At 41.5% G+C, this 14,178-nt stretch overlaps 2 protein-coding genes across 3 annotated transcripts in view; one reads left to right on the forward strand and one right to left on the reverse strand.

Moving 5' to 3' along the window:
* The window catches only part of MTCP1 (mature T-cell proliferation 1), an 83,116-nt gene that overhangs the window by 7,313 nt on the left and 61,625 nt on the right, over positions 1-14,178 (reverse strand). The window lies entirely within an intron of this gene.
* BRCC3 (BRCA1/BRCA2-containing complex, subunit 3) overlaps positions 7-14,178 on the forward strand; it is a 45,881-nt gene continuing 31,709 nt past the window's right edge. Inside the window, exons 1-5 of one of the 2 annotated variants that reach the window (XM_011971947.1) lie at positions 7-202; positions 880-896; positions 1,955-2,012; positions 5,738-5,857; positions 7,155-7,242. In XM_011971947.1, coding sequence (XP_011827337.1) covers positions 80-202; positions 880-896; positions 1,955-2,012; positions 5,738-5,857; positions 7,155-7,242 — 406 coding nt within the window. In that variant the 5' untranslated portion in view covers positions 7-79. The remainder of the gene's footprint in view (positions 203-879; positions 897-1,954; positions 2,013-5,737; positions 5,858-7,154; positions 7,243-14,178) is intronic. The other variant, XM_011971948.1, reaches the window with a different exon arrangement.

Here is a 14,178-nt window from a genome sequence, read left to right on the forward strand (position 1 = left end):
GCTGGGGAGGCTGCGCCGCAGCACCCGGTTGGTCAGGACCAAGTGGGCCCGAGGCGGACGTGAGAAGGGTCGGGCCAAGATGGCGGTGCAGGTGGTGCAGGCGGTGCAGGCGGTTCATCTCGAGTCTGACGCTTTCCTCGTTTGTCTCAACCACGCTCTGAGCACAGAGAAGGAGGAAGTGATGGGGCTGTGCATAGGGGAGGTGAGTAGCTCTGTTAGCCTGTCCGGAACCCTGCTAAGCAGTCCCAGTGTGTCCCAGCGGTGGGTGCCAGCAGCTCCCAGGGCTGCGGAGGCCACAGGCATACTCGATTTAGATCCTTGGACACCCTTTACATAGCTCTGTCGCGGGGATCCCCGTTTCTTCTGGCCGCCTGATACTTGTTTAGTCTCTCCTGCGAGTCCCCGGCGGTATGTACAGGCCCCGGGAGCCTTGCCCTTTCTCCTGTAGCCTGGGGCTTCTCTTTAGATCTGCGCTTTTCGCCCCGTTGACCAAAACTGCAAGGCAGATCAGAAAGACACTGGAGTATATTAAGGACGTCCGGGTATTACGATGCAGCAGCTGACCACGGTTAGAGCCCCTTGCCTCGCCTAGTCTTCTGTCTAGGGAGCAGAGATAACAACCAAAGCATTTGAAGGGTATCGAAGAGCCTAACAGAAGGTGCGGGGCTTGAAGGAAGCAAAAGTTTCCGCTGCATTGTGTTGAGGAGGGGCCAAAGAGGATGAGGAAATACAGTTTAGCTGTTTACGGGTCTAAAGTAATTCTCCAGTCTTTCATACCGTGTGCATGAACACATGACCTAATTGTCATATAATCTGCATATATATACGTCAAACAAACGTAATGTGATCAATAATGTTTTCTGCTTTTTCCCACTCTAGTTGAACGATGATCCAAGGTAAGACCGTATCTGTTTACTCATATCTTATAATCTCTAAGTCATTGTTAACTCAAAATTATGGCGACTTTGACAGTATTGTGTCCGGATCGTGTCTTAAATTAATTACCATTATTGCTCCGGGGCTCTCTCGATGCAATTTGAGTTCCACCCCAACCTTGAACTTTGGTTTCTGCCTTACCTCCTATTGAGTTGAGATATGGGATAAACATCTTAATAAGCATTATCATAATTGTTGGGTTTTAGGGATGAGACAGGGTCTCGCTCTGTCGCCCAGGCTGGAGTGCAATGGCGTGATCTCGGCTCACTGCAACCTCTGCCTCCCAGGTTCAGGCGATTCTCATGCCTCAGCCTCTCGAATAGCTGAGATTACAGGTGCCCGCCACCACACCCGGCTTTTTTTTTTTTTTTTTTTGTACAGACGGGGTTTCACCATGTTGACCAGGCTGGCCTCGAACTCCTGGGCTCAAGCAATCTGCCCACCTCGACCTCCCAAAGTGCTGGGATTACAGGCGTGAGCCACCTTGCCTGGCCTTGCTCAGTGTATTTCATGTTCTGTCTCCCCTTAAATGCCAGTGAGATATCAGGAATTTTCTTTGTGACAGAGAGCATATACGTTTAGAGGCATTTCCCCCTGTTGATCCATTCCTTCACATAAATTGACAGTTACATTGCCTTTCCTCCTGTTGGACCTCAGTGATCTCAGAGATCCCCAGTAGCTTCAATGCTTGACGTGGTGAAACCTTTTGGTAACGTTTTAATTTAAACTTCACATCATAACATAGTGTACTTCTCAAGCCCACCTCCTTAATTCCCAGGATTCCAGGAATTTAGCTTTGTCTATGATAACTTTATATACTCAGCCACTTGTGCATGTGTCCCAGATTGCTTCTAACAGATATAGAGTGCAGCTCTAGTCTCAATTCAGTTTCCCTCCTCTTCTTTGGTCTCTGCTAAGATTTCATTGCGAAAACAGTTAATCCTGTTATTTTGCTTTAATTCCTTTTTATATTCCAAACCCCACTTCCTTTTTTTTTTTTTTTCTAATTTATTCCCAGTAGGAGTGACTCCAAATTTGCATATACTGGAACTGAAATGCGCACAGTTGCTGAAAAGGTATGTGTGCTAAAATTTTGCATGATGGAAACTTGCAGTTGGGGAAAGATTTCTGTAATCCAGTGATCTCAGCCAGAGTATGTGGTTTCTGGCTGGATGAGATATTCTTTCTAGTAAAATCAGAATCTGCTCACTAGGAATGGGACCTAATTTTCTGTTCTTTGTAGCAAATTGTCTCTACTTGATCAAGATTAATAATCACTGTCAGTACCACCCTCTTGCTGCTCTCCTTGCTGTCACTGCCTGTTTTCTGGCCCTTCTTCCACTTTCCTTGAGACTTTGGCATGTGGTTCACATCACTATTACCTCTTTATCCCGAATTCCAACATCTACTCATGCAACCCTCTCTTCTTAAACAGGCAAACTAACCATAGCGTCATAGTTCTTAGTCTACCTTGACTTTTTTCTTGTCTGCACTCCTACACCACCTTTTTTGGCATGCTCTAGCCTTGATGGTCTAGCGTAATGCTTCTCACTTAATCGTGGTATAGGACTGGTTATTGTTTTCCCCAATCTGTCACAGACTGATGCTTTTGTAAAATACAATAAAAATGAATTATTTCCCCCTCCTCCCACCAGGTTATCAGGCCACAGCTTCATCTATTTATACAAACTTCACCTTAATCACTTTGCATCTCTTCGCATATCAAAGAAATAAGTCCTCTTCCTATCCAAAGCTGCAGCTTCTTCAGAGACCCTGTTTATCAATGTTCTGTCTCTTTTCTGGGTCTTTTCCCTGTCACCTGGTTCTTTTCTCTTAGGATAAAAATATGCTTAAATTACTCTCGTTTTCAGAAAGGAAAGCTACTTCTTAATCCTGTATCTTCCTGTAGTCACTACTCTTATATCCTTCCTTTAATAGCCAGACTTCTTAAAAGAATGGGCTACAATTACTACTCCTTCACCTTCCCCAGTCAAACCCACTGAGGTTTGGTTTCTAATTCTACCTTCGGTGGATTATTTCCTGGTGCTTATCTTAGTCTTTCTCTTTGAATCTCTGAACTTTCATGGGTTTCTGTTGGTTTTGCTGTATTCCTTTTATTCCTGTTTCCCCCTTCCCACAATCATTTGTGGACTTCTCTTCCTCCTCTGTCTATGCATTCAATATTACTCATTCCTCTTAGGCACTGAAATCTCTGACTAAAGTAAGAAAGAGAGAAAGAAACAATTCACCCGAGGCATCAGTTACTATGATACATTCCAAATCTTAATAATGTAATTTTATTATTCAAGATTTCATGCCCTCGTCTTGAGTTTTATGTCAGTTTTTGCTGTCTAAATTAGATATTAAACTTTATTAGTTAAGCTGCCTTTTTAGTATTGCATAGTGTATTTTTTATCCTTTTATTTGTAGCCTTTCTATGTACTAATATTTAAAATGTGTCTTATTAGCGGTAAAAACTTTAAAAAAAAATCCAGTGTGATCATCTTTTTAAGTGGAGTATTTAGTTGAAAAGCAAAACAAAAATAAACCACAAAAAAAAGAAATATAATGTGAGCCTCGAATGTGAGCCATATGCATAATTTTAAATTTTTTAGTGATCACAGTAAAAAGGAATAAATGAAATTAATTTGAAGGGTGTATTTTATTTAACCTAAGTATGTGAAGGATTATTATTTTAATATGTAGTGAATATTAAGAAATGTTGAGATATTTTATATTCCTTTTTTCTCTTTTGTGTTGTCTTTGAAGTCCATGTGTATTTCATACTTGCTGCACATCTGAAATCAGACCTGTTGCACAGTGAAAATCTATAGCTGATTTCAAAGGCCTCCTCTCAGATTTCACCCTTGTCCCTTCAACATCTGATAATGTTAAGCCCACTCTTTCCCCTGAAACTCTTGTACCATTTCATTGTTCTGGTTTTGCCTTCTTTGTCTTCTTCCCTGGCCCTTCTTGTTCTTCCCCACACTAAATGTGGCCACTCCCCTTGATTCAGGCCAAGACCTCCGCTCCCTGACTCCACACCTTTTTTGTCCACTCATAAACGCTTTATTGATTTCTGCATTGATTCTGTTTGAGTCTAAGCTATAATCCCACTTGCCTGCTAAAAATTGCCATATTGTATATCTCTCATCCCAGATTATCTCATCTGAAAACAAGCTCTTCTTTCCTTCCTGACCCTTTCTAAACTTAGATCTGCCTCACATCTTCTACCTAGTTTCAACCTTGAAACTTTAGAATCATCTTTGACCGTTTCCTGTCTACCATCACCCATGGTCCATAAGCTACCAAATGTTGTAGATTCATTCTTTTTAATGGGTCTCAAATCTGTTTCTTCCATCTCTGCCATCTGCTTAGCCCAGTACTTCATTGTTACTTCATCTACAGTTTATCTGAAATAATTTTTTTCCTTTGAGTTCATCCTGCAAATTATGGCTTGGCATTTCAGGTCTTGTACATTCTCACTCCAACTTTCTTAGCCTTGCCATCTGCCATTTCACCTCAAGCTCTGTGTCTAAATCAGTTGGCCAAGTTGTCTCCCAGACACCTCATTCACACTTTACTACTTCCATTTGGCACCTGTAGAAATGTGTTCCCCCCACTTCCCACAGTAATCAAGGAATAGATACACTTGTCTGCCTTTTCTGTGAAGGTTTTTTTCTTTTTTAGATTCATATCCTGCTTATGTAAAAGATTACTTTTCTAATGTGAGTGAGTTCTTTCCTCTGAGCTCCTGTATTAGTCTGTTATCACACTATAAAGAACTCTCTGAGGCCGGGTGTGGTGGGTTATGCTTGTAAGGTCCTGAGGTCGAGGCGGGCCTGAAGTCAGGTGTTTGAGACCAGCCTAGCCAATTTGGCTACCAAAAAATACAAAAAGCCAGGCGTGGTGGCATGTGCCTGTAATCCCAACTGCTGGGGAGGCTGAGGTGGGAGAATCGCTTGAACCCAGGAGGCAGATGTTCCAGTGAGCTGAGATTGCACTGCTGCACTCCGGCCTGGGCAACAGAGTGAGACTGTGTCAAAAAACAAACAAACAAACAAAAACTCCCTGAGACTGGGAATTTATAAAGAAAAGAGGTTTAATTGATTCACAGTTCCACATGGCTGGGGACGCTTCAAGAAACTTATAATCATGGCGGAAGGTGAAGGAGAAGCAAGGCACATCTTACATGGTGGTAGGAGAGAGAGAGAGAGAGAGTAAAGGGGGAAAGTGCCACACTTTTAAACCATCAGATCTCCTGAGAACTCACTCTCACACTATGAGAACAGTGTGGGGGAAATCTAACCCTACAGTCCAATCACCTTTCACCAGGTGTCTTCCGTGATACGTGGGGTTTACAATTTGAGGTGAAATTTGGGTGGGGACATAGACATTGGCATTGACTTACTACATTATCTTAGTGGAGTTTCATGAATGACAACTTGCCACTCAACCATGTCGTTAGCACATTGAACCCTTTGTCAGCACCCTGATTTATATTCCTTTGTGTGACACAGTGTTTTGTACATAGTTGTAAGTCAAATAATTACTGGTTGATCATTCCAAAAGTCCTTCCTTGATCTAAATATTAGCATATATATTTTAAATTTTTGTGTCTGAAATGTATATATTGAGGTTGGGTGTCTTTTATTTGAAACATTTCATTCATGAGAAAAGTGTCAGTTTTCTAAAATGGAATATTTTATCTGATATTATAATAAAATGAAATCCTATAGTTGAAGGGGGATGTGTTATTGGAGAGAGCCATAAGTAACCATTTCTGTGGATTTTCCTTTAGGTTGATGCCGTCAGAATTGTTCACATTCATTCTGTCATCATCTTACGACGTTCTGATAAGAGGAAGGACCGAGTAGAAATTTCTCCAGAGCAGCTGTCTGCAGCTTCAACAGAGGCAGAGATATCCTTACTGGTCGATAGAAGCTTTTATGTGCTCTGGGGTTCCTGGGCCACATTGCTGCTTGCTTGCTGCAATCATCCTACTTTAGGTGGTTTCACAAATTTTCTTCCCTTAGATCCAATTGTTTGGTTATTAGAATTTCTCTTTCTTCTTTTGAGTGGGTTTTATTGGAAGAATTAGAAATTTTCTGACATTCCTGCTCCTAAGTGCCAAAAGATGTCAGGGTCCGTCACTGTGACAATGAACTTTGTGTGGAGTCCCCTCCATCTTCCTCCCTAGTCTTCTCTCCATTCCTCCCTGCCCCTCCTTCCAGTTTTCCTAGTATCATTTAATTTCTAGGCCATTTGCTACCTTGGTCTATCCTCTTGAGAGATTCTCCTTTGTGACTTCCTTTCAAAAAATGCAATGCTAGGAACTGAATGCAATGTTTCATGTTAAATATAACCCCAAAATGATCAAATGGGGCATTTGTTTCCTGTGATTTGTTTCAGTATGTTACTGAGTGCCCTGACTGGCGCCTCGTGAGTGAATATGAAGCTGATCCCCATCCCGCTTTTGTTTTCTTGAGGAACCCTTTCCCTGGCTTCTGGTAGTTTCCTCACATCCTTCCGCTTCAGTGATCTGCTGAATGCTCCAGTGGGACCCTCAAGTGCGGATATGCAGGCTGTCTCTGCAGCTCTCCTCTGTGGTCCTCTGCCCTGCAAACTTCAGCTGCAATTACTATTTGTTAAGCACTTACTAGGTGTTTGCCAGGCACTACGCCAAACACCGTGTGTGGATTATTGCATTGACTCCACTGCTCTGAAACATTATTCCCCTGCCTCGGTCTGCAGCTGAAGAAATGGGCTAAGAGAAGTTAAGTAGTTTCTCTTGTCATTTGAAAACTTGAAAATATATCTTAGAAATATGTATAAAAAGGATTATTTTAATATAAATAATTTGCAGGAAAACTAATCAGCATTTTACAGGATAACAGCAGCAGTCTTGAAAGTGACAACTTCTGACGATTTAGAAAAGCTTTTCAGATAGCACATTGGTAATGATTCGAGTGATCAAACATCAGCTAAATGAAACTTGAGGATGTAACTATATACGGCATTGGAAACCATATGGTTTCTAGTTTAAAAAATTTTGGCTTTAAATGGGCGTTATGGGAAACTCAGCATTAACCTTATTTCATTCTTTTGTTGCCATTAAATTGCAATAAGCTTATTTTAAACTTCAGGGTGCTTTCTGAGCCCTTATTAGCATTAGAAAATTTTGTTCCCACATTTTGAAAGTACCTTGACAGACACACAGGTTGGCTGAACTGACAGGCCGCCCCATGAGAGTTGTGGGCTGGTATCATTCCCATCCTCATATAACTGTTTGGCCTTCACATGTTGGTGAGTATCACGGGGTTGCAATGTTTATTGTTCTCAGAAATTAATACCATGTTTCCTTCTCCATTACATAGGGTATGGTTATTTTAAACCAAAATTCGACTGTCCTTAAGCAGACGTCACTATTTTGATTTATTTTGTTATGTATTAAAAGTAATTATTTATGTCATATTGATTGTTTTTAATAAGTCTGTCAGTTGATATAAAAAAATTAAACTGTTAACTGAAAATTGCTGATTGCTGAATATCATTACTGTCCAGGACACTCCCATTCTGCAGACTTAAAGGGCAAAATTTGCAAAATTGATTTTTACAGTTGCTGTTTACGTATAGTCCATTGGAGCTCTCAATATACGTCTTTACCATTCTAATCGGTGTAATGTAACTAAATTGCCTTCTCTCTACCTTTACCCCTTTTTGAGAATCATGATTTTTTTTTTGTCCGTATCTTCCTCTCCAGAAAGGAGAAAAGTAACTTGGGGAGAGTGAACTAATATTCACGAGCACTTAACTGTGTGCTAATGGTTTACAAATGTTTTCTTCTCCAATCCTTGTGGCAACCTGTGAGTTAGAGATCTTACCCCCATTGTACAGAAAGGTAAACAAAGACTCACATGAATTAAGTGGCAGAGCTGAGGTTAGAACCCAGGTCTGACTGCCAAGTCTGCTCTTCCCACTGTGCTAGTACTAGTCATATGGGTTTGACTTGATAGCAAGTTCTAAATTCGTTTATGCTGTGATACGAATGGCAAAAAATCATCAGTGGTACAGTCCCAGACTTTAATGAAACACGAGTGGTCCTAAGAAATACAGTATTAATTCTCAGTCTTGGGTGGGTGAGGATGTTTCTCAGAATCACCTGAGAAAGCTTTTATAAAATGTACCTGCCCCAAATTAATCTTTCCTAGACCGTAACTCAGACCTACTGTGACAACCTCTGGGAGTAGGTGTTAGGTGGGGATATTGTTGAACACCCCCAGTTAAATACTGATTTAGAATAAGGGAGATGACAGATCTACCTTCTCCCAGATTTGCCAAATTTTAACATTTTGCAACATTTGCTGTATCATTCTCTTTTACATATATGTATATACATATATGTATATTCCTGAAGTATTAGACTAAGTTGCAGACATGGTACCTTTTACCCCTACTCTGCACTATGAATTTCCTAAACACAAAGAAATTCTCTTACATAACCATGGTACATTTATAAAAACTGGGAAATTAACATTCATATAGTACTATTATTTAAATTACAGACCTTATTCAGATTCTTTAATTGGCTCACTGATGTCCCAATAAAGTTGTTTTTATAGCTATTAATATGTTCCTGTAAAGCCTTAATGTCACTGAAAAAATTCAGTGTCTGATTTGTTTTCCTGTCACTGTCAACACTGAAATCAGATTGGCCTAAAATTTTTCCCATGGTAGTGCCATCAGCCAGAAAGAATGAAGTACCAACCACTAATGAAGAAAAGTTTGACACATATATTACTGAACAATTATTTTCACTATAGTAATAAGTTACAGTGGGAAATAAATACATAAAATGTGGTGGTAAAAAGAAATTCCCTACGAATTTAAGGAAAAAAACCTTATAAGTATCTGAAGCAGAGCACCCAGAATGTTTCAGAGTTCAGAGAACAATTGAATTCTCTCAGGGGAGAAGATCTGAGCCATTAAACAAGAACCCAGGTAGGTGTTTGTAATGCAGCAGTAGTGGGAACATTTCAATCTTTATAGCAGTTAGAAAAAAAAAAAAGGATATTGCAGAACGTAACTGAAAAAAATCAACTCTAAATTATGAAATGATTAAGGAGCCATGTGCTCCATAATTCAAGACAAAATAGATTTGGAGTCCAGAGTGTAGAGATCCCACCTGAACAAGTATTAAAATATGCAATAAAGGCTATGTGTATAGAAAATTTAGAGAGTCACCACAGCATGAGGGTTGGGAATACCAGCTTTGATTTAGTTGGGGACTAGGTCTGTGTTAGCATCTTGTTTCAGTCACTTACCAGTTGAGAAAATATTTTAACTTGTCTGTGCCTCTCTAGTTTCCTCTCTGTCAGAAAAGAACATAGTCTCAGAGTTGTTAGGAGCAGTGTAGGAAATCATGTATACGACACCTTGTCCAACACTTACCATGGTAGCTGTTCACCTATAAAATGGACAAGAAAAGAAAGACGCCAAAACATTTATTTGTAAAACTCTCAAGGACATGGAGAGAGTGTATGAAATATCTATATTGAAGGGCAGACAATATTCAAAGGATTAACAATGAGGACACATCAGGTCTCTCACCTGAGATCTCAGAAATATTTACAGGCTGGGCATAGTGGTTCATGCCTGTCATCCCAGCACTTTGGCAGGATGAGGCAGGAAGATCACTTGAGGTCAGGAGTTGGAGACCAGCCTGGCCAACAAGGTGAAACCCTATTTCTATTAAAAATGTAAAAATTAGCCAGGCATGGTGGCAGGTGCTTGTAATCTAAGTTACTGGGGAGGCTAAGGCAGGAGAATTCACTTGAACCTGGGAGATGGAGGTTGCAGTGAGCTGAGATTGTACAACTGCACTCCAGCCTGGGCGACAGAGCGAGATTCTGTCTCAAAAAAAAAAAGTACAGTAATGAAACTATGGGTACAACTAAAGAAAAATAATTGCCCAACTGAGCTGGCATTCACACTCATCTCCAAACAGCCTTTTAAGAAGTAGTACCTTATAAATGTATGCAATTATGATTTGTCAATTAAAACTAATATTTAAGAAAGTAAACAAATGGGAATAAAAAGAATTGAGTCTAACAGAGCCACTGTACTGCAAACCTCAGAAAAAGTGAGCAATGAATAAAAACTTTAACTACCTTTAACAGGAAAAGAATTCCAAGCTGTGGTAAAGAATGGCAAGTGAGAAAGAGTGAAATCTTTTTTTCTGTTAAAAGAAAGGTATAGTTTTAGTTGGCGAGGGAGAGTGATGTGACCATTTCAGTGCTTTTTATGATAAGGTAATTAGTGCAATTAGGTTAAGTTCCAGTGGGCTAGGTAACACTGCTTTGAACATAATTTAAAGGGATCATTCCATAAAACGATTCTTCAGGAAATTTACTGGATACTTATATGGAATAATAAGGTCATGGCTCCTGCTGTCCTAGACCTTAATGATTTTGTTGAGGGGAAAACAATGAGTAACATGATAAAGAAGAAATGAGATGTCGTCCATATAGAACATTAGTGCTTGTAAGTATTAACAGGGGAAGCACCTATAAAAATAAAGCCTTGGGATTAGGAAAAAAGAAGAAGAAGATTGTCTTTTATTAAAGACAAGCTGCAAACCTAAAGACTTGAAGAAAAACTAACAAGCTAGGTTAAGCCATATGGGGAAAATAAAGACCTGCCATCATAAGTTAAAGGGTAAATGAGAGAACATAGGTTATTCATTCTATAACAAAAGGCACAGTAGCTAAGGAAACTAATGAGACTGAATTATGTGCCTTACCATAGCAACACTCATGTACACAGGATAAAGTTTTACATGTAAGGAAGGGAAACTAGTTGAAATAGAAGAACTTGATAATCCACTTTCAGAATGTATTCATTCCTTCAAAAGAACATAAAGTGAGTTGGCCTTGGGTTGAGGTTGGCAGCGGAGGGGAGAATGAACAAAAGCAAGGGTAAGGTAGGACAAGCACACATACAAAGACTTTAAAATTTCATATTAAAAGAATTTTAGTCTTACAGAAAAATTTCAAGAATAGTATGAAGAACCAGATGCAACAGTTGTTAACCTTTGGTCGCATTTGCTTGATTATATTCTCCCTCCCTCTCCAGCATACACACATGCACATGTGCACACATGCTATTTGAGAGTGAGTTGCAGACATGATGCTCCTTTACCTTTAAATACTTGATTGTGTATTTCTCAAGATTAAGGTTATTTATTTCCATAACCACAGTGCAATTGTCAAAATAAGCACATTTAATAAATACAATCTTATTGTGCAGACTACACAGAGCTTATTCACATTTTGCCAGTTAACTCAATATTGTCCTTTATGGCAGTTTTTTTCTTTCCGATCCAGGATCCAATCTCAGATCATGCATGACATTTAGCCTTCATGTCACTTTAGCTTCCTTTCCTCTTTCATGACATAGACATTTTAGGAGATGGACTATTGCTCCATGTCTGCTGTTTGCTTATGACTAGGATAGGTTACACACTTTTGGCATGTGGTGCTAGGCCTTTCTCAGCGTCTCCCATCAGGACATGTGTGATTTCTCTGCCTCACACTAACATTTTCATGCCGCTGATGAGGCAGAATTAACAAATGTGAGTCAAATGGGAAGAGGTGATAACAAGCCTCTTCTCAGCTTGTCCATTTGTTGAACAGATACTGAGGACTTGCCCATGCCAATTTGTAATAATATCTGCAAAGCCAATTCCACAATTGGGAAGCTGTGCATGTTCCATGATGTCTCTGATCAGTATGCTCCTACTTTCTGCAAAGGCAAACCCTTCCATTTTCAAACCTCTGCATTCCCCATTTCTGCTTTCACGTTCAGCAATGTTATCTAACATTGCTTCCCACTTTAATAGAGAAAACAGGAAGTTGTTTTTTTGTTTTTGTTTTTGTTTTGAGATGGAGTCTGGCTCTGCTGCCCAGGCTGGAATGCAGTGGCGCGATCTCGGCTCACTACAAGCTCCACCTCCCAGGTTCACACCGTTCTCCTGCCTCAGCCTGCTGAGTAGCTGGGACTACAGGCACTCGCCACCACACCTGGCTAATTTTTTGCATTTTTAGTAGAGATGGGGTTTCACCGTGTTAGCCAGGATGGTCTTGATCTCTTGACCTTGTGATCCACCCGCCTCAGCCTTCCAAAGTGCTGGGATTACAGGTGTGAACCACCACGCCAGGCCCTAAAAAGTTTTTTTAAAGTAGGCTAGGCCAGGTGTGGTGGCTCATGCCTATAATTGCAGCACTTTGGGAGGTTGAGCTGGGAGGATTGCTTCAGCCTGGGAGTTCAAGTCCATCCTGGGCAAGATGGTGAGCCTCTGTCTCTTAAATTTTTTGTTTTAATTAGCCAGGTGTGGTAATGCATGCATGTATTTCCACCTACTCAGGAGGCTAAGGTGGGAGGAACCCTTGAGCTCAGGAGTTGGAGGTGGCAGTGAGCTGTGATTGCACCACCATGAGCCAGCCTGAGCAACAAAGCAAGACCTTGTCTCTTAAACATTTTCACCACGTAGCTCCTAAAAGGAAATGAGAAGGCCTATTTCTGAAATGTTTCCATGTCCCCTTGGGGACATTAAAGAGACATTAAAAGAGAATGTCTATTTCAGGCAAGAATAATAAAATGGGTTTTTAATACTACATATGGTTATTTCATCATATTTCTTAGGAATGGTGCTGTGTAATATCACAGTGCACAAAATCACAGATTCTTCAAGAAAACTGGTTCTTAAATACCCACAAAGGGGCCCAGTACAACCTGCAGCCTGCTGCATGCCTGTGACATTTAGTCTAACAGCTTAACCAGCCCTCTGCTGTACTTGCCATACAGAAAAGCTGAAACCGCTGGTTTCCAGGTCAGTTTACGTGGTCCAATCCCTGACCTACTTTCTTCCTGAGAGACCCAACCAGAGGAAACTCTGACCAAAAGAGCATCTCTTGTGTACCAGGCTGGAGTTCAACAGAAAACAGATAAACAACCTCCAACTTTCTGTCCCTGGGTCTGAAGTCACATCCTGAAGGGTTTGGTTACACCAGTAATGAAACATACATGGTTTCCTATTGCTTTCCCTTCTTGATCTCCCTTCTTAATTTCCGGTGAGGATAATGTCACCAGAAGGTTCCATCTCCCTCTCTCAGTAACAGGGAGAAGTGAAACAGGCAATCGGATCTCATGCAGGGTCTTGGCTTGAGCCTTGGGGCAGTTTACAGAGTTTCTGTCTTGACCACGGAGATCTTTACCAATTTGCCGGGTAGGTCCATGGCTGCCTGGTTCCCCCAAGACTGCTTTGCCATGACTCTGAGGAACTGCTCTTTGGTAATTTCAGGAGGTTCTTTCCCTAAAGGGTTCTTCAGACAAAATGTCTGAAGCGCTCTCAATATGAGTTTTGGTAGCGGCCAGCCTGGGTCTGGGAGCAGAGGGATAGGACGTACCCTGCGTGGTCATGCCCAAGGGATTCTGATTATTCATCCACAACACACCTTGGGAATCATGAACCTCCCATCTGTGGTCACAGCTGTCTGTCTAGTGCTGGCTGACGTCCAAGCTAACAGCTGCCCCACTGGGAAACTTCATGCTGGTCACAATGGCATCTGCATCCTTTAAGGAGGCCATATCTGGTCAGAAGGCATGTCCGAGAGAAAACAGTGTCTGGAGTGACTTTTCCCAGCAACATGCATGGGATGTCCGCATTGTGTACCCAATCTTGTAGAGAACCCCACCTGCCCGCCTGCCCTCCCTTCCTTCCTCCACTCCTCCCTCTCTCCCTTCCCTCCCTCTCTTCCCTCCCTCCCTTCCTTGCCCAGGCTGGAGTGCAGTGGCGTGATGATCTCAGGTTACTGCAACCTCCGTCTCCTGGGCTCAAGCCATTCTCTTGTCTCAGGCTCCCAAGTAGCTGGGATTACAGGCGCATACCACCATGCCCGGCTAATTTTTGTGCATTTTGAGTAGAGATGGGGTTTCACCACATTGGCCAGGCTGGTCTCAAACTCGTGACCTCAGGTGATCCGCCTGCCTTGGCCTCCCAAAGTGCTGGGATTACAGGCATGAACCACCGCACCTGGCCGGCCCCTTCTTTAGGAAACCGAGAGAAGCCCCTGCTCACAGCACCATCTGGTGGATCCTTGTGTTTAAGAACTGGATTAAAGCGCTAGTAAAGTCCAGAGGAAAGGCGTTCCCAGTCTCTCGGCTTCCTCTCTGAATGGGCCT

The sequence above is a fragment of the Mandrillus leucophaeus genome, unplaced genomic scaffold (genome assembly GCF_000951045.1).
Source record: "Mandrillus leucophaeus isolate KB7577 unplaced genomic scaffold, Mleu.le_1.0 Scaffold1251, whole genome shotgun sequence".
Classification (NCBI taxonomy): Eukaryota; Metazoa; Chordata; class Mammalia; order Primates; family Cercopithecidae; genus Mandrillus; species Mandrillus leucophaeus.